At 40.5% G+C, this 20,636-nt stretch overlaps 1 protein-coding gene across 1 annotated transcript in view; it reads right to left on the reverse strand.

The window, feature by feature from the left end:
- Positions 1 to 20,636, reverse strand: part of CAMKMT (calmodulin-lysine N-methyltransferase) — a 299,509-nt gene that overhangs the window by 10,286 nt on the left and 268,587 nt on the right. Inside the window, exons 8-9 of the mRNA XM_004686026.2 lie at positions 14,424 to 14,498; positions 7,360 to 7,423 (exon numbers count right to left, since the gene is read on the reverse strand). Coding sequence (XP_004686083.2) covers positions 7,360 to 7,423; positions 14,424 to 14,498 — 139 coding nt within the window. The remainder of the gene's footprint in view (positions 1 to 7,359; positions 7,424 to 14,423; positions 14,499 to 20,636) is intronic.

The following is a 20,636-nucleotide window of genomic DNA, read 5'->3' on the forward strand; positions in this document are numbered from 1 at the left end:
TCATCATTATTATTTTCTTGAGGGGCAGTACTTTAATCTCTAATATTCAGTGAAGAGTTTTTAAATGTTTTCTTTTTAATTGAATATCAACACCTTTGAGATGTGATTAATATTTAGGAGGGACAATACTACATCGTCATTCATTCACAAAACATCCAATGAGCCCTACTGAGCGCCCACACCCAGTCTCTAATGACTAGTTTTAGGGCCCCTGGCTCTCACCCTGCCCCCCAGCCCCACTGGAGCAGGACACTTCTGCTCAGAGGAATAAGCCTCTCAACGGAGGCTGCAACAATCAAAACAAGGGAAAAAACTATAGATTTCAAATTAGCCCATCACTTCAGAAAAATTATTTTCAATTTACCAAAGCACAACTTTCTAGGCATTCACAGCCACAGAGTCATTTTAAACTCAGAATGAACACTCAATTGAATGTAAAATTTTGACTGATGAGCAGAAATTTGAGAGAATTCACTTATCCCCGGAGAGGGGGACAGTTCCACTAAACAGCAGTGATATTATTTACATTGTGAGCTCAGTTGTTGCTATTTTGCTAGACTAATCTATACTCATATACTAAAGGGTGTGGATGTACTTCTGGAAAAAATAAGTATGCTTCAGACATATTTTAAAAGGAATATACTATGCCAGTGAGATGCCTTTATTTCTTTTTCATTTCCAGGCAACCAGCTATTAAGTTCCGATTACATGTTTAAGCTTATGTTTATTTTCTATCCATTTTTTTTTCAACCTGATTTCTGTGATGCTGCATTTGCTTGTTTTCTCCCTGCGTCTCTTTCAGTCTCCTTCCCTGGCAACTCTTCCCCACCTGCGGTCCCTAGGGCTCCTCTTACATTTCTATTTTCTGAACAGCTCTAGGCAATTATACTAAAGTCTGATTTTAGCTACCACAGATACAACACAACTCCCAGACACATAACTGCACCGTGTCCAGGGCCCACACCCCAAGTTGTGGTCCGCTTGGGGAGTTGCTCTGAAAGTAACTTTAACACATTCTAATTCAAATGGAAGTGAATGTCCTTGACCCTATACTCCGAATCTTGCCTGGACACTACCATCTCTCTCTCTCTCTCTCCCTCTCACACACACACACACAAGCTGAGCATCTGCTGGGGATCAAGTACTTCATATCCCTTCGCCTTTAAAATGACCCTGGAAACCTGGGAACCACGGCCCTGTCCTTTCAGATTCTTAGACGTCACCTCCTCAACCCCACTGTCAATGTGGTTCTCAGCTATGTTGGAATTACTTCAGGGGTGACAGGGTAGGTTAAAGGGAGACCAGAAGGGAGGAAGTATAAGCTTCTCATGTTCAATTTAACAAATGTGGCATCACTTTATCTGTTTTATAATGGGGTGCTGGCTAAGAATGTTTTGACCAAACAGTCCTGCCATTGAAACAGGGTCTGGAAAACACTGATACCTTTTCGGAATTGCAGGCACAGCTCGGCATGACCTGACCAGAGCCTGTCTCTGCAGCCTCATCTTCTGCCCCTCCTCCACGCCTGCCTTGGGCCAAACGTATCACAGCCCCTTGGTTTGTTCTTTCATGAAATCTTTTGTGTCTTCAAAAGTGTAACCCTCCTCTTCAGACGGAATGCTTCTCTTACCTCCCGTGCTTTGCTTGGTGAAGCTTGCTCATCCTTCAGCACCCAGATTGGGCACAATGCTTTTGTTGGCTTCCCCTGGCCTCTATGCTGTGCCTCCCCCCTCATTAGCATGTCCACCCCTTGCTTCCGTGGGTCAGCTCTACCACTGTCCAGCTGTTAACACCCCTGGGTAACTAACTGCCCACTTGCTTCTCATGGGCAGGACTGTGAGCTCATTCCGGGCAGGGCTATGAGCCTTATTCTAGCCCCGGTCCACACAGTGTTTAGCCTCTGACAGGCACTCAATAAATGTTTGTTGAATGACTCAGTAATGCCCATCCAGTTTCTGCGTCTCCCTCTTTACATCTTCACTAGCTCCTAATTGGACAATTCCAGGTAGAAACTGGTACATGTTGGGCGTCTATGGAAACTTTCTGCTTTCAAATTCTCTTACTCTATCCAGGTTTTATGCTATGGCCAAAGTGATCTTTTTAGAGCATACCTGGCCACATCACTGCTCAAAATCTTTCAGTGCCTCCCTATTACCTGTATAATAAAGTCCAGTCTTTTCATTATGTTGATCTTAGCCTTTTTACCAAGTGGCACCCGAAACTATTTAAACAAGTTTCCTGCTCCATTCCAACCCTAATTCATAAACCATACAAAACCCCCACACTCCAAAAGCAAACTTGTGAAAAAGCATTCTCTATAATTATGAGCGAGCACCCTTTCCTCCATCAGGGAGGCTGCCCCTGGTAGTTTTACCCTGTCCTATATCTGTTCTATAGAACCTTCCATTGTGCATTGTAATTCCTGGTAGCTCATGTATTAATCTGCCCTGCTCAGTGATGAGATTCTCACAGTGCTCACCATTCATATTTATACTTTTAATCCATATTCCCCAGCACAGTGCCGGGCAGACTAGTTGTTTAACAAATATGTGCTGTTTTATGCTATGGCCAGAGTGATCTAGTTTATAGGAGTAAATTAGAAACTGTCACAAAACAAAAGCAGTCCCAGGTCATCTATGGTCAAGTGCTTGGCTGCTATAAGCCATTCTGCAGTGTCCAGGGTGGCTCCATATGTGTGTACGTGTGTTCTCTCTCCACACTCAGCTTATGGGCCTTCAAGGCAGAGGTTCAGCACTGCACATGTTGAAAGGGTCCCCACTGTATGGATCTTAAAACCACGTATGGACCTTTGTTCCTGGAAACAGGTGAGGCAGGTATGATGAACACAGCTTCTCGCCAAGACCAGGCAAGGACTTTCTGGGCCACCAGCCAAACAGACATGAACCACCATCTCAGTTCACCACACTAATAAGTATGTCTCTCAGATAAGCAAAAAGAGAGCTTGCACCCATTAAAAACAGAGATGTCAGAGTAGAAAATAACAATAAAAAAGATGAGGAAATCTGTCAGTAAAAAGAAATTGTTATCCCAGAAGGAGGAGCCATGATTTATAAGTACTGAGCATTCTGGACATGGGCTTGCTTCTAGGGATTTGGCAGTCAGTTGGGGGGATTTCTTCAGTCAGTTTCTGAAAAAGGTAAAAGGAATTCCACAGTGATGCTTCTAAATTCTTGGACAATCACTCAGCAGAGCTAACAAGTTGGAGAGTTGTCAACATGGTGCCCCATACATTCTCACACTACAAGTATACTCACACCCTCCAGCTGGCTTGGGGCCTTCCCTGCACCCAAAGTCAGTGTGAGAGTTCTGACACCACTTGTCAGCTATCATTTGTGGACTAGACTTCAACTGGCAGGCTGTGGAAGCTATATGATAAATTACATTCGGGTCCTCTGATACCAGGCTTGGCCAGTGCTCTTTAAAGAACAAAACAGCAGGTCATCAGCAAAAACAATCATTAGCAAAAAGGACCCACTCACTGCCCAGAAAAAAGGTGAGAGAGGATAGAAAGGTTGCTTCTTGGAATGAATAACAATTGCTGACTTCACACCTTCTAAATATCTATTCTCCATTTTTAAAGTTTGTTTGGGATTCCCTGGTAGTCATCTGGTGGGAATGAAGTGTTTTACAGTTTCTCTGAAACAGCAAGTCTAGGAAAGTTTCCAGTCTAGGAAAGTTTCCAGAGGGGCACTGACAGATGTTTCTTGCTGATATGTGCAGTGACTTTCCAGGCACAGAGTTGGCTGAGATGCTAAGCTCAGCTCTGGAATAGGAGCCCGTCCTGACAGTTATGGGATCTCCAAGGTCTGGCCCCCTCATGCATGACCCCATTTAACCAGACCAGCTCGTCCCCTCCATCTACTTCTGTTTCTCTAGTATATTCTGACATCAGCCGTCAGATTTGCCTTAATTAAATATCAAGGAACCTCCACCCCCATAGCAGAATTCATTTCTTCCTGCAGCTTTACATTACGATAATCCCATTCTTGCTGCCTAGTAGTGATCTCTCTTCCCGGTTACATGCCAAGATTATCAAAACTAGGTCCAGAAAATGTTGTGTTCCCCTCCCCCTGCATTTCTCTGAGGCAAATGCTTGGAAAGAGCTCCCGCTATCCTGTATTTGCCACAGGCAACGTGTCTCTGTGCTTCTGCCAGGTAACAAGAGCAGACGGATCTACATATCTAAGTGTGCTAAGCCAGTTGGAGTGTTACAGGGCACCCCAATGTGAACTGGGTTGCCTGTCTGTGGGTCCTCCCCTGCGTGCTTAAAATTCAATTGTACTGCAGGCACACACAAAAAGGGCCAATAATGGGTTTATTTACAAAGGGGAAAGGAAAAGGTACAAGTCAGGGAAAGAGAGAGATACAAGTTAACTAGAGCATCCTACCAGCTCCACTGACTTGGTACTCCAATAACACACTGAAAGCTCATCAAGAGCCTAACAACCAGTCGCCAGCCACGCGGTCCAGAGAGAGACAGTGTCTAATATGGCTCCCTTTATATCCCCCAAAGTCCCAGAATGCCTGCTTAGCTCTGACCTTGGGTCCTCGCAGTTCTCTCCTTGGTATTGCTGGGAGTTGTAGTTTCAATAACTGGAGTAGGGGGTGGAGTCCACAAAACTGGAGTCCACAAAACTCTGCAGAGTTCCTTCAGGACATCCTTTCCCCCTAACAGGAGGACCAAAGCTTTCCGATGCATTTGTTCAACGTCCACGTTACAGAGGAGAAACAGACTTGGAGAGCCGAGTTCAGTAAATGGGCAAATGGGCACTAAACAGCAGCAGACTTTTTCTATGCAGGTATTTCTCTGGAAAATATGCAGGTATTTCTCTTTCCACCCATATACTTTCCCTTCAGAAACCGGGACCCTTCTAAGGATTTGATGCATTTGGCAGAACTGCAATTTCTGTGAAACACCCTGAGAACTAGTTGCCTCCCCAGCTGGAGTTGCCAAGAATGGAAGATCTTCGGGTGTAGCACCCCAAGTTGTTTCTCTGTGGGCTTCTTGAGGAAACTTCAGCTGCTGGACCACAAAACCATGGAGGAGTTGTCCTGGCTTAAGAGGACTTTAAAGCAGCTCTAACTGTAAAGGAATAAACCTTTAGTGGTATCTTGGTCTTGGGCTATAACTTCCAGCACAGACACCCAGCAGGGGAGGTGCTGAGAAGCAGCCAGCCAGCCCCAAGAGCTAAGGAGAAGTGTTCAGTGTTTCCTCTGGTTACCCCCAAACTCTGGGAATCCTTCCAGCTCACTGGCACAGGGTAAAGAGCTGCTGCTGTTCACTGCCAAGCTCATGCAGCCCTTCTATAGGCCCCCTGGGGAGAGACCCAGTGAGTACAAGCGCTCTAACCCCCCAGCACCCCCAGGCTCCCCATGGGGGTGTGATTCCTGGGTGATCATTTCAGCAAGTACCATCTACAACTTGAATTTTTCTTCTGTTGGTGGGCCCTTAAACCTTAGCCTAAAGGCCTGGCAGCCTCCTATATCAGTCATTTAGTGAGGGGCCTAAATGAGCCCCCTCTACTTCCATTCCGAATGCTGGAGTTTGGTGAAGCCCCTCTACTTGGCCTCCCTGGCTTCACATAGCCCAAGTATCACCTACTCTCCGGCCCTCCCTTCTCCTCTGCCCTAAGGATGAGTTTCATAGTCAGCAGGGCTTCTGTCCTTGCCCAGAGGGGGCTGCTGTGGGGAGCCAAACTTCAGACAAGGGGTGAGTGTGGTTCAGGGTTTGACAGAGGCTACAAAAAGAACTGCTGGAGATTCCAGTCCAATCTGCATTTAGGGCTATTCATAGCTTGGGCAGTTTTCTATTGTAAATCATGCGAATGATTTACAATAGTTCCTAGGTAAATCATGCAAATCTGCTGCAAGAGGAGTACTTGCCACACACAGGCTTGGAAGTGGATGTTGGGGATGAGTGAAGTACTGTTTGTGCAGTGTGCGATCCAGGAGTCCTTGAATGTGTTGTACTTAGGTATGACACAGCTTCAGAGGCCGTTTCGAGCAAGAATCTCAGTGCCCTCTCTGAAAGTCCTGTACTTGCAAATGCTCACAAGAACTGCCCAAGGTGAAGCGGGAGGAAGAGGCTCCAAATTCCTTCTTGTACCCTCAACCTGAGCTGCTGGCTGGGCCCCGGCAGCAGCCATCAATAGCTGGGAGCATGCTCCTTCCTTCCCTCAAGACCTTCTGCCCACCTCGCAGGGGGAATTGAGAAGGCCAATTTAATTTAATTGATTACCACTTACAAAGCTGTGGTTACTCCTCTGAGAGGCCTATTTAAAGTTTCTGAGCTACACAGAGATAACAAAATAAAAAGCAACTGTGTAAAGCGAAGGATGATTATCAAATTGCTCTGGGAACCTTCCATGTGAAAAAGATATAAAGGAAAGATTGAAAGGTATTAGTCTATAAGTCTCATTGAGGTTAGGAGACTAGAGCAAACCTTCTTTTGAAAGAGACTTTAGAAAGAACTTTAGAAAACACTTCACACACTGCAGTCCCTTCTCAGATAAATGTGAGTTTCTGTCTTAGGCTGCATTAACATTGTTAACCTATTTTAAATTCCTATGGCACAGCAAGAGTCTTACATACTTAGAAGATTTTTTTTAAATGCATGAGCTTTAAACTCGTTTTCTTACTTTAAATAGATGTATATTAACTCCCCGTTTAGGCTGCAGGACCTCCTAGCTTAGTGTAACAGTCCAACAAAATAAGAGTGGATACAAACTCTGTAATTTACTCACAGGCATAAATGGGTATATAAATGTAAAAATGCGCACAATATTTTATGCCACGCTTGGCTTCATTGTGACCTAATGTTTATAATATGTAAATAATGGCTTCCTTTTAAAGCAAAGAACTTTTAATATACAGATTCATCTGAAGTCCTTTTCCTTTCCTATAAACAGAAATAAAAAGCAAAATATTCTTTTCTAACAAATAAATACCCAATGACATAGGTTACCATTGAAGGGATTTAAAATGACAGAAGTCAACAGAAAACTTTCAGTATCATACTTCTACTTTAATATGAAGATATTGTTATCAAAGGAAAAGACTCAAGAAATTCTTTGATAAAAATAATCTCATACTATCTTTGAAGCAGTTTCATTTATTTTACTACCCACTGTGTTTCTTATCAGAAGGCCAAGGGTAAGAAGTTTCCTAGTTATGATTAGGAAAGAATCTGATAGATCAGAAGACCCAATTGAAGTTGGACATAATAAGTATTAAAGTATTACATGACATTAATCCTGCCATTCCATTACTCTCTCCATCTTTGTGCACAGACTAATTATTCTGAAGCCAGTGTTCAGTAGAAAATAGAAACATACTTACCCTGGGCTGGAGTAATCTCTTTATTGCATCAACAAGGCTGGCTCTGTACTGGTCCAGAAACAGGCTGACATTGAGAAGAGAACAGAATCCAGATTAAACTGGGCTTTCAAGTCTAATGCTTCCAGTAGAGAGAAGTCCAAGGCTAATTACACATGTTTACTCAACACTAAAGAAGAGACATTGTCGCCTTCCCATTCAAGTGTCTCATTGCGGGGGTGGGGGGAAGATATTGTGGTCAGTGTCACACAACCAGAGCCAGGTCATCTGCACACGAAGGGCCAGGATCACACATGACTGGGCCATATTGATGGTAAAGGGGCAGTTGCCGAGCTGCTGTTTGGTGGCGTCATCTGGCTGAGATGTAAAGTCCAGCCCTTAAAGCCTCTTCTACGCACATGGGCCCTCTGTCAGGCGGTGTCAGGCCACCCTTCAAAGACAAGCCACCAGCCCTGTTACACCCCAGCCACAGCAGTGTAACAGGAGCAGCACTGAGATCAGCTTCAGCCAGTGACCAGGAGAAAAGAGCTCCAAAAGCAAAGACCAGATTAAGGTCGCAAGTCTCTGAGACCATGGCCACTCTAGATTCCCTCCCTTCACCTCCATGGTGATCTTTTCCCAGTTCACTGTGACTTTTCATTTTCCTCCTCTGTTTTTGAGAACTTCTATTGCTGCTCAGTCACCCTATCGTTGGGTCAGTCTGACCCTGTCTTCACTAGGCCTTGATGACTCTTGGAAACCTGACAGAGATTCCTTATCTGGGGTTTGCAGTCGAGAACAGTGGGCAGCCTGTGCAATAGCTTCATGCATTTCAAAAGGGGCTCAGTGTAGCCCCTCACCCCCATTCCTAGTGCTTCCTTTTGGTGGGAGCCCCTTTGACTCGGCACAGGTGCTCTGAGCACAGCGCGAGGACCACGGACTCCAGGTCCCTTCCTCGCTGCCTTCTCTGAGCTAAGTAAGGACGACTATCGGTTGTCAGGGCTGCTGCGGGGAGTGTTAAATAGATCTAGCTCTGACTTTTCTGCTATGTGATCTTGACCTTGGGCATATCACTTCACATTAGGCCTTGGTTTCCTTGTCAAAAAACGCCCACCGATGTGGCTGTGATGACATCAAATTAAGAGTATGTCAGTTAAACAAATACATATTGATAAATACTAGGGCTATTTGTGGCACTGGAGATAAACTATGAAAAAACCAAAGCTTTCATCCTTCACAACCTTCCATTCTCTTTTCATTTATGTCTCAAGCATTCTAGCATGGCACACACACATAAAAGTTACTCAAGAAATATTTACTTATGGCCTAATTGGCTGATTAACACAGTCCCTGAAACTAAGCAGCTCATGGCTCATGTAGGATGTTAGTTCCAAGGACCCTAAAGTCAGTTGTCCATATTCCTTTTCTAGGATTGTTAAGGAGGAATAAACATTGGTGGTGGTGGTGTCTCACCAGACTAGGTTATTTATTTTTTTTTAAGATTTATTTATTTATGCATACAGAACTAGGGTACAGGCCAGAGGTGTGTGTGAGAGAAGATTCACCAGAGACAGGGTGGGGAGCAGAACAGGCAGATCCACCGAAATATACTGCTGAGGGAAGCAGCAGGCAGGTCAGGAGAGGTCTGCTGTGCCAGGGCGGGTCACCTCTCTGGCAGGAATTGAACTTGTGCTGCGGTGGTCTGGGAGAGCTTCAGTGATGTGCATTAGCCTGTTGTGCCACCAGGGAGATCCCAGACTAGGTTCTTTTTCAATGTTCTCATTTGAGGAAAATGAGCAGTTGATAAGAAGTTTCCAAGAAGTCAGTGTTTGGGTTTTACTATGATATGTTTAGCAGAAGGTTCTAGAAAAGGAATACTCTGAGCAATGGAAAAAGAAACCTCTTAAGATGAACTACAAATAAAATTTAGGTATCCAAGTCTATCCATCCACGAGGAAAACCAGATTACTACCCATGGGAAAAATTTCTTGTCATCCCATGAAACCACACATTTCAATCTTAGAGCATAGGGTATTCCTAATTCATATACTACAAAAATCTATCTTTGGGCGATAACCAGTGATTAATAGTCATTAAGGATTGATAAGAAAGGAATCAAATTATATCTACAAGTTTTAAAAGGTTTCTGTTTTGGACTATATACTTTATTCTTTAGTCATGTTAATAATATCTCCAGTTTTAATAATCTAGTAGCTTTTCTTTTCTTTTTTTTTTTTTACTATAACTTGGGAATATATATATATTAGTCACTGGAGCCTATTCTGATAGACCTCACTCGCTGGGACAGGCAAAAAAACCAATCTCAGTTTATTCTAAGAGTGCATCCTAAGAGCTGGTAAGGTTGTTAGAAATAAACAAACATCACTTTAAAAGCTAAGCTTAAAACATAACCTTATAAAGCACTTTTTCTATTTAATGTTGGTAATGGTCACAAAGACATTAATATCATTTCATTTGAAAATGCAGCTTAACACAGAACACACATTCCAAACACAGTTATTTAAAAGGTGATGTTGTCCATTCCATCACTACAAATCAAATTTCCCAAAAGTAATTCTTGTAGTTCTCTAATAGGTTTTTATTCCAAGCAAGCTCACCTTTCTACTTAGCTCTGATGCAGAATTATAACGCTTTGTAGGATACGTCATATGAGCAATTTCAATGTGCTTTAGCAGGAATGATATATAATCTCCTGAAAATTTACCCCTTAAATAAGTCCTAATGGGCTCAGAGAACAGCAGTAGCTTAAGTGGATCTATTAAAAAAGGCTGAGTGGGTCAGTGATTGGGATGTAGATACCATTTCAGTTCTCCCTTCTGTTACTGAGCAAAATACACTGCTGGTCAGTTTAGTTTGGTCAATAGAACACACCACACACACACACACACACACACACACACACACACCCTCCCTCACGCCTTTTATAATTCATTTGTGGAATTAACACTTTGTTTTGTTCCCCTGTTCTGAGTTATAGATTTGCTTTCCTTAGATTTTTGAGCATGTGTAACTCCTCTTATTGGGAAATTAACTGGCACAGAGAACATGGAGGCATTTCTCCATCTATCCACAGGAAGAGCTCAATGTGATTTCCAGGTGATGTGTGCTAAGGCACACTCACTGTCCCCCCCACCCCCAATGGTTTTGATGAGTTTTCAGCAGAGGAATGGCATCTCTAGGTATTTATCAACAGATTGTTCTGGGAGCTGGGTGGGTATACTGTGCTCTCACGCACTCTGCTCCTTGGATGGTAAGATCTTGGGTGATTTGTATCTTCTTAGGAATTGAGTTTCCTCAGGTGTGAGGTGAAAGGGTTTACAATATTTGAGTTAAAGATCTTTTCTGTAAAGGTCTGTGAGTTGTGATTTAGGGCTAGCCATGAGTACATCATCTGGAAGAAAACCAAGTCTAGGCCATTATCTTGAAAAAAAAAAATCTTAAAAACCAATTTTCCCCATCATATAAAGTAAAAATGCTAGGAAATAGAAACTACCCACCATATATAGTGTAAAAATACTGAGGGGGGGGGCAGGTAGGCCGAGGTATGCAGCCCCCTCCTTTCCTTCAGGGTCTTGGGCTGCCGTGTGCCCGAATAGTGCCCACCTGCATACTTAGCTCCGTGAGTCAGGCAATGGGTGGCATTTCAGACTTGCTTTTCAAGCTTTTAGAGAATTCAAATATATGGGATCATATTTATTTTTGCAGACCTGCAATAAGCTGGAAAGCTATCAAACTCAGAATGGAAGTGTTCATTGGATCAGAACATCTTCCTTCCAGATTCAGACTATTGTGACTGCAGAGGAGTCTGGAAAGGCAGGCTTAAAGCTAACAATCACCCACTGTTCTAAACTCAGCAAGGACAGGGCTAGAATGCATTCCATGGGAATGGAACTCTCATAGTAGGTTCAACAGGAAACAAGTCAGCCAAGGAACTTAATAGGCAGGTTTTTAAACATTTTTCTATACCTGTGGTTAAATATTCTAATATTCTGATGTTTGTCAACAACACCCTTTTGCAGTTGTGATTACACCTCAATTTTTCCTTCTATTATTTCAAAGCTGACATTTTACAAGTTATTTAGGAATTGTTGAACCATGAAACTATATTTCATTGTCAAAAATGCTGAATGGTGAAATAATGACTAGCTTTTACAGTTTGCCTCTTTATTTTATAATCTAGTTGAGCTACTAAATTTAGATGTGAACTAAGAGACTGTCTCTTCTGGGAAATAAGTTATTCCCCCGTTGCCCACAGGTTCATGAATGTTTGAATGTAAATATGTGAATATATGAATGATTTAAGAACATAAACATATCACTGTTGTAATCATGTGCATCTTACTTGAACCACAATGTAGGTCTGGAATAGGTTTGTGAATAGAGCTTGTTTTCATGTAAATGGGATCAAGTAGTACCACTGCTTAGCTCTTCAGGGAATCAGACAAAGCCACCTTTGCTGGAAGCACTTCCGTAAGAACTTAATCCATGTACCTAATATTTGAACTCTGATTCTTGCTTCATATTCCTGTCAATATTCCAATGCAGAGCCCGTTGATGATGGCTGAAGGATGGTATGGGATTTAACGTGCTCTCTAGACTTCTGGCGCTGACTGTTTTAGGCTTCACCCTGGACGTAGTGTCCAAAGAAAGCTGTCCTTTCCTACTCTGTGACATTCTGGGGGAATAGAAGTGGGGGAACAGTCTGCCTGCCCCTAAGCAGCAAGCACGCATGCGCACCACACGTCCATAGAAAACCCCAGTGAGACATAGAGAACCCATGGAGTCCTGGCTTCATTGCTCCGGGCATAACACGCATATATTAGAAAATCACTGTCCTGTCTTAAGTTTCTAGGCAGCTTACCCATTTCTGTGAATATGAAGAGAGACCATTACCAAAGCATTTCTCTTGGAAATAATATCAGCATCGTGGTGAGAGTAGCTTAATGTTTCACATTTACAAATGGAAAATTATAAACAGGCTGACATTCTGGCACTTACAACACCAGGAGGAAAAAAACTTAACAACTCATGCATAGAAAAGCCATTTATAAAATGAAACTTGGTTTATTTCATTTATTTGAATCCATAAATGGATTCTCACAGAGCTACTGGCTGCTGTGCAGGTGGTGTGTGTGTGTGTGTGTGTGTGTGTGTGTGTGTACGTATAACCTTGTATTAGGTTATGTGTTTGTAATGAAATGCCTTAACTGACTATGCATTATCTATATCAGTTGTACCTGACCTTGTTGCTGACCAGGGAAAAAAGACCATTTTTCAAACGTGTTGGATGGCCATTTTCAACCTGAGAACATTAACCAGAAAAGAACTTAAATCTCACAACCTCTGCTGTCTCGCTGGTACAAATAGGATGACATTGTGCAAGTGCCTATAACACACGGTATGACAAAGCTAGGCTGTTTTGATATTGATATGAAGGGCAAATTTAACTTAAATCTCTTGGCCAACCCTGACTTTCCCACATAGTCAGAGTCCATTGGTGTGCGACCCCCATTTCAACCTCCAAGAAGATGCTGCCCTCCTTCCTCTTCCTGCTGCTCTCTGATCTGACTCCAGGCTTAATCTGATCTAATCCTGACAGCATTATTTTCATCTCTGCAATGAAACCTGGAGGACCCTTCTCAGGCTTGGTGGAGAAGGCATTTTAGATTACTTGCTCACATCACATGGTGAGGTTTTCACTCATTTTTCATTAGAGGTGGGGTATAACATTGAGGCACAATATCAATAATTAGGTAATGCTAACCAGAAATCTCTCCCTCCCTTTCTGGAACAAGGTTTTCAGAAGCTGGGTAGAAAGAGACTAAAAGGGCTGTGGACAAATAGAAAACCACAACTAAAAATAGAACAGAACCCCTCTGAGTGCTAAATGTTGTAGCTTAAAGATGACACACAGCTGATCCAAAAATAAATAAAAACTGAAAATAAAACATTTCTCTTTCATTGAGAAGTATTTTTCAGAAGAAAAAATAAAACAAATCTAACGCCAGTGATTTTGGTAGAAAAGTTACCTAGTGAAAATCTTATTAAAAGAATAATTAAAAAAAAAAGAATTTCTGAAATTTTTATTCCCTTCATTCAACTCTCCTCTAGGGCAAGTGTTGTCCAGGCTCTGGATCTTATGATGGGGTTTATCAATGTCATAGCAATTCTTCAGAGTCTGAACTTGTGTTTTAAAATCTAAAGTGTCATTTAAAAAATCAGGATAAGGCTACAAATAAAACCTGATTCCTAAAGGGGAAATACTAATGAATTGCCAAAATAGTTATTATTCAACATGCATATGATTTGTTGAAATAATTATAAAGGGTTGATATATATGTGTGTGTGTGTGTGTGTACACATATTTATCCTGTAACTTAGGATCTGACTTTCAGTAAAATAAGTAGAGTAGGCTAAATTAGAAGACAAAATATCTAATGTAAATCATTTTTAGAAAGCAGGCATCTGGCAGAGATGTTAATATTATTTGCATAACAATAAAATGTAATTTTATAATTCTCACTTTATGTATAATTATCATAACTGAATACATTGGAAATACTAGATAGCGAACATTCATTTTAAGAAAAGCTATTTCCCTAAAGATATTCCACAGATATATTTATTTGCTGTAAGTGTATATGTGTGTGCACACATACATATATTCCCTTATATCAATAGTCAGATCTCTCCTAAGAAGTAAGCTAATTGAGCTGTTTGTGTTGATAAACTCCTTTTTCTCCAGACTATTCCTCTCCGAGCCATAATTATTTGCAATTTGCCTAAGTCGTCCATTTACTGATACGTCAAGCATGAAACAGAGGCAATTCCAGAAAATGGAAATGCTTCTCAAAATCAATCTTTGGGAAATAATGTGGTAGAAGTTACTGTGTGATAGAAGACTACCTTATAACTGTCACATGGAGATGAATATTAATTTGTTGAGGTTAAGGTGGCTTTGTGCTTCATTTGTTGACTTTGCTTAGCCGTCAGCAAAGCAGCACAGCCCAATTACTTCAGCAAAGCTATTTTTTCTAACAGGAGTTTTATGATTTTTATGTACTTACCAGTCAGCACACATAACAATGTCAAAATGTCCTTCCAGTTGAGAGACATCTGTCTCATTATCCCATCGTAAAACGCTTGAGGAGAAAAAGATTTTAAAAATTATACTTAGGATTTTTTTTCAACTTTTGATTTTGAGCTATTAACATTATTTTTTGTGGCACTTGAAATTATTTAAAAGGTATATACAAATTATTTCAAAAGGTATAATAAAAAAATGAGGGATGTAACTGTCTCTTCTATATTTTATTTAGTCTTCAAATCTGGAAGAGGAAGATTTCTCTATTTAAATATAGTAGTTAAGCTTTTGCTAGTTTTTATAGGTTCCTGCAGAAAAACTAGGAAAAATAGCTTTACATTAGTCGTTAGAATGAGTTTAGACTCTTAACCTCAAAGAAGTACACATTGAAATCAAAGTGCCCCTCATCTGACTGGAACACAAATTCATAAAAATAAATTATTTGAAACAGTGTATTTCCATTTTGTCTGACATATCAGTTGCATTTCTTATTGATGAAGTGAGTAATTTGGTAAGATGGAAAAAAGGGATAGTCAGCTTTCATTGCTAATTCTTAATTTCCTAGCACATTTTATCTTTCTCCCATCCCAGCACTCCGTCTCCAAAAGAAGATGGTTTTAGATCCCATATCTGTAACAACAATTAATAACATACGCTTTACAATTCTCCTTGTCCTTATGAAGACATCAGAGATTTTAAATTACTTACAGTAACTGTGGAAATTAGCATTTTCCTTAGTAAGGGCTTTTAATGATTCTTCATTCCACCACCTCAAAACTGTGATTGGCAATGCTATTTTTCAAGGTAAAATTCTTCTATTTTTTTTAAACATTTATTTTTATTTACTTATGCATACAAGAATTGGGGTACAGGCAGAGGTGTGGGGATTAAGAGGATTCACCCGAGACAGAGTGGGAGCAGAACAGGTGGATCTATTGAAATACACTGCTGCGGGGAGCAGCAAGTGAGACAGGTGAGGTCTGCTGCGCCATGTAGGTCTCCTCCCTGGCTTGGGATCCAACTCATGTGCAGTGATTGGTGACAGCTTGATAGCACTGAGACTTTAGCCCCTGTGCCACTAGGGAGCACCTCCTTTCTATTTTAAAACTAAAGCGAGTGAGCACATTCTACCCTGTCCAGTTATGTTTGCTATTCTTGATGGCTTCTTTATTTCTTCTACACATTCCCTGGTTGGAAACAAAAATAAGTCTCACTTTGATAATCCAAAAATTCTCATGTACTTTAATATACATCAGTGGTAGTGAATTTCTTGAGAGAGCAAAGATGAAACACATAACCACAAAAATACCTATATAGACTGAAGACAGCATCTTTCGATGCATTCTTACTGGGAAGCTGCTGTGTGTCAGGCCCTTGCTGTGTCACAGACCACGTTTTCACAGGGGCCACCCAGGGGGCACATGAGCCCGTGATTCTGAAGGCGAGTCCTGCGTGTTGTGTAAGCACACCAACTTAGAACGCCAGGGAGCACTTTTCAGAAGAGGTGGGTGACCTCTGCATTCACTGGGTCTGACACATGGATAACCTTTATAAATTAGCTCTTGAGTTGTACTTGGCTGGCCCCTTCAGAGAGTCAAGAAATAGCAGAAACCAGAAACATCCCAAAAGATTAATGCATACTTTGCTTGTGAATTAATTCCTCAGAAACTGCATGCACCTGAGGATAACTGGAGAAAGTATTTGCAACCTTTCTGGAAAAGTTGAGGAGTCACGGCAGCTAAGACTGAAGCTTAGTGGAGGAAAGGCCTATTTTCACACCTATATCAGAGACTCAGAGAGTCTTCGAGAGTTTTATCATGAGCAAGATGGTTTAAAACACAGCTCGCCCTGTTCAACTCCTAAATGTATCCACCACACATACATTTCTGGGAAAAGCGGAAAGTATTCAAGTTACTTATAATCTTACCATTCCATGAACCATTGTTTAAAAGATGCTTCTAATACAAGCATAATTATGTTTTCAGTCATGAAAGCACAAGGATGGGAAGAGCAGGAGACCTTATTTGATGATATTGGGAGCCTGAGGTGCCTAGCCTCTTGGATAGGTCGTAGAGACCACAACATACTCTCCAAAGGTACTTTACTTGTGGCTATGGCTATGCTGGCCCCAGGCTGTAGGCACATGACAAGGAGAAAGGGGTGCATGTATGGGGTCCAGCTTTGGTTCAAATGTTGGGTTCAAATGTTAGTTCCCTCCCTTCCTAGCTGTGTGGAGTTGGGCACTTATTTAAGTTCTCTGATTTTGTTTACTCATTTGTAAGTGAGGATAATGATGGCCATGCTGAAATCACATTTACAGTGTTTTCTGGAGTTCTGTTATTGACACAGTGTATGAGTTGTGCAATCAGGTGGCCTTCCACTAGGAAAGCTTAGAGATAATGGTGGCTTCAATATTCAAGAAGCAGGTCCTTCCAACTCTTCTCCTGTCCACCACTTCCTTCTCAGGTGATTCACATGAAGGTTATGTACATTTAGGGCACTCTCCAGTTGCTGTTTATTTTCAACTTATTGCAGACCCACACTTTTGTAACATATAGTAACAAATTAATAGGTAATGACATTACAAGAAGCAAAGACATCCCAAATACAAGTCCACTAGCCATCTGCTTGGATAGCATCATGCTGATAAACATTACTTCCAATTTCTGAACTTCCCTCATTGCAGATCAGCAATATACATAGAGGTCACAGAATGATACCAGTCCATGGCCTACTTGTCAAAGCACCATGTTAGACCTGGCCTTTATGTATAATTGCCATCTGGATCCACTCTCTGACAGCCTCTCACTACTCACTTCTCTAGTGTGATTCTAAAGGTCACTCTAATTCCAACCACTTTTCAATACCCCTGACCTATGACCTGCTGACCATCTCATCATGCCACTGTTCCTTCCCCAAGTGTTTACCTTCCCTTCTTGCATAGCTTAGATCATGTAGTCAATCCACTGAAGTACTCCTTTGCACACACCTTCTACTGTCCCTCTCTTCTACTGCATATTTGTTAAAGCCAGCTCTCTGCCTGCTTCATGACTAGACATGTGCCCTTAAAGTGGCTGCAGAAGAGTGTACGTATCCCAACAGGCTTTGCTTTAACTTCATGACCGTGAACCACAAGTGGCTTCTTGTTGTCTGACAGTTATACTTATATATCCCTTTTCCATTTTAGATTTCCATCTAAATCTCTTAGGGCGTTCTTCTGCACCACATTGTTGCTTTTAGAAATTCTAACACCTCCTCCCTAACCCTCACTTTTAGCCAAAGACCTAACACCCTAATTTCCTGTCCAGAATGCAGCAATTGGTTGAGAATGTCCATAAACTCCTACCGCCATTAAGCTCCTAAAGCTTCTGTCCCTACAGACACCACATGTTATCATAGGTGAAGTAGCCCCAGTCCTCTCAAAATCTGGCACCTTTTCTTATACATTGGACCCATTAACACCTCACACTGTATAATACCAGGAAAGGCAGTTCTTTCTACCATTGATTCTAACTCCATTGTTTCCCATCCCTCCCACCCTGGTCCAATCTACCCATCATTCCTCATTATTGTATAGTCTTTTCATTGGTCTCCTTACTTCCACCTACCCTATAATCTCTGCTTAGAGAGCAGCCAGAATGACATCTTCAAAATGTTATCAAAGCAAAAGTCTTCTCTATTTACTACCTTGTAATGGTTCATCTCTTCACTAGAGTAAAGCCTAAGTCTTTACAATGACCTATAAAACCCTATGCAACCCAGACTCATTTCCTATTAATCTTTCCCTTGTTCTTTTTGCTCTAGCAAGGGACAGCCTTATGATTTCTTGAAATTACCAGACAGGCCATACAACCTTTATATTAGCTACCTTAAGTAAAATGCTTTTCCTCCATATAGCTCTATGGCTTATCCACTGTTATAGCCTGAGTTCAATCCCTGGCTTGAGATTGACCCTGGCCAGGGAGCTAACCCATGCATGGCACAGGAGATCTCTCCTTTCTCTCCTATTGCTCCTTTCAGCAGTGTATTTCAGTGAATTTGCCTGTTCTGCTCCCCACTCTGTCTCTGCTGAATCTTCTCAACCTCTAGACCTCTTGCCTATACCCCAATTCTTCTATGCCAATAAATAAATAAAGTAAAATAACTGTATCTCTGAACAAAGTTAAAAAAAATTACAGGACTACAAAACCATTCAGAACCCAACAAGTTAAAATTTTAAATGTCTGGTACACAATCAAAGATTATCAGGCACATAAAGAATTGAAATAAAACAATCCATAATGAAGAGACAAATCAAACAACTGAACTCAATTTAAACCTGACACAGATAGTAGAAAGAACAGATAAGGGAATTAAAATAATTATCATAGTATTATCCAATATAACTTCAAGAGCAGAGCAGTAAAGACATAAAGTTATTGTTAAAGTCCCAAATTGAACTTCTAAAGTGAAAACTATAATGTCTGAGAGGAAAATACATCAGATGGGAACAATAAACAGATCAGACATTGCAGAAGAAAAAATTTCATGAACTTGAAAGCAAAGCAATAGAAATTTATCCAAAATGAAATACAGGGAAAAAATTGAAATACTTATAAAGATTAATAGCAATGAGGTCTGGGGAGAATTTACACCAATATACATATAATTTGAATCTACAAAGGATATTTGAGAGACAGAAAGATATTTGAAGAAATAATGGTTAACCTTTTTCTAAATTTAATGAACATTACAAACCCACAAACCAAGAAATGTCAATAAACTGCAAGCTCATGAAATAGTAAGTACAAGAAATTTTCCGAAAGCAGTGATGTGAAAAAAAAGAGAAAATCTGAAAAGCACTCAGAAAATCAGGGCACAGTATACATAAGCAAATATGTAAAAAATGGCAGTATATCTGCAAGTTGGAAGACAATGGGGAGACATTTTAAAGTAGTGAACGAAATAAGAGTGCTAACCTAAGATTGGATAGTCAGTTAAAATATATTTAATAAGAGAAAAATGAAATAGTTGTTTTCAGGCATGCAAAAGTAGAAAGATATACATATATATAAAAAAAAGTAGGTCCATGCTACAAGAAATGTAAAGTTTTTAGAAAGAAGAAAAATCATACCATAAAGGCAATATCGATCTGCAGAATGGAATAGTACTATGATACTATAAAGACTGGAAGTGAAAAATGGTAGTATATTGCTGAGTTTTTATAGTATAGGTGAAGTGGATATCATTTGAGTCTACACTATGAACAGTTAAAGATTAATATTATAAAATCTAAAGCAGGCCCTCCCTGGTGGCTCAGCGGGTTAAAGCACAGCACTAAGAAGCTAAAGCCACTTTCACATGAGTTCGATCCCTGCCTGCCCCAGAGGTGATCCACATGGCGCGGCAGACCTCTCCTGACGGCCCGCTGCCGGTCAGGATCTGCCTATTCTGCTCCCTACTCTATCCCTGGTGAATCCTCTCACCACCCCTGCACCTCTGGCTTGTACCCCAGTTCTGTATGCATAAATAAATAAATCTTTTAACAACAACAACAAAAAAATCTAAAGCAAATACTAAAATAACCAAATAGTTACAGCTAAAAATTCAACAAATGAGATAAAATAGGGTAATAAAAGATACACATTTAATCCAAAAAGAGGCAGAAAAAGATGAAGAGAGGAACAAAAAATAAAAAGGAAACAAAATTAAGGGGACAAATTTAAAGGTAGCCATATTAATTCTTGTATTAAGTGAAATGACCTAATTACCAATATGTTAGGACAAAGTATATGTGGCTTATAATAAATGTATTTGAAATATAAACAAGTGCGTTAAAAAGAAAAAAGATGGAAAAAGACATTCCATTATGAGTCAAAGGAAAGTCAGTGTGACCATATGAATATCATGCAGTAGATTTTAAAATAAATAATATTAGCATATGAAAGATGACATTAAAATGTTACAGGGTAAATACAAGAAGTAGACATAACAATTCTATTTAGTGCTTATGCACTAAATAATACAATTTCAAATACATTGGCAAAAAATGGGTAGGACTATAAGGAAATATAAACAAAACAAACTTACATCCAGAGATTTCTCTCAATAATTAACTGAATTAGTAGACAGAAAATAAGAAAATTTATAGATGGTTTTAAAAACATTATTAACCAGCTTGATCTAATTGATGTTTACAGACCACCTCACCCCAAAA

Source organism: Condylura cristata, unplaced genomic scaffold (assembly GCF_000260355.1).
Source record: "Condylura cristata isolate star-nosed mole 26May11 unplaced genomic scaffold, ConCri1.0 scaffold00020, whole genome shotgun sequence".
NCBI lineage: Eukaryota > Metazoa > Chordata > Mammalia > Eulipotyphla > Talpidae > Condylura > Condylura cristata.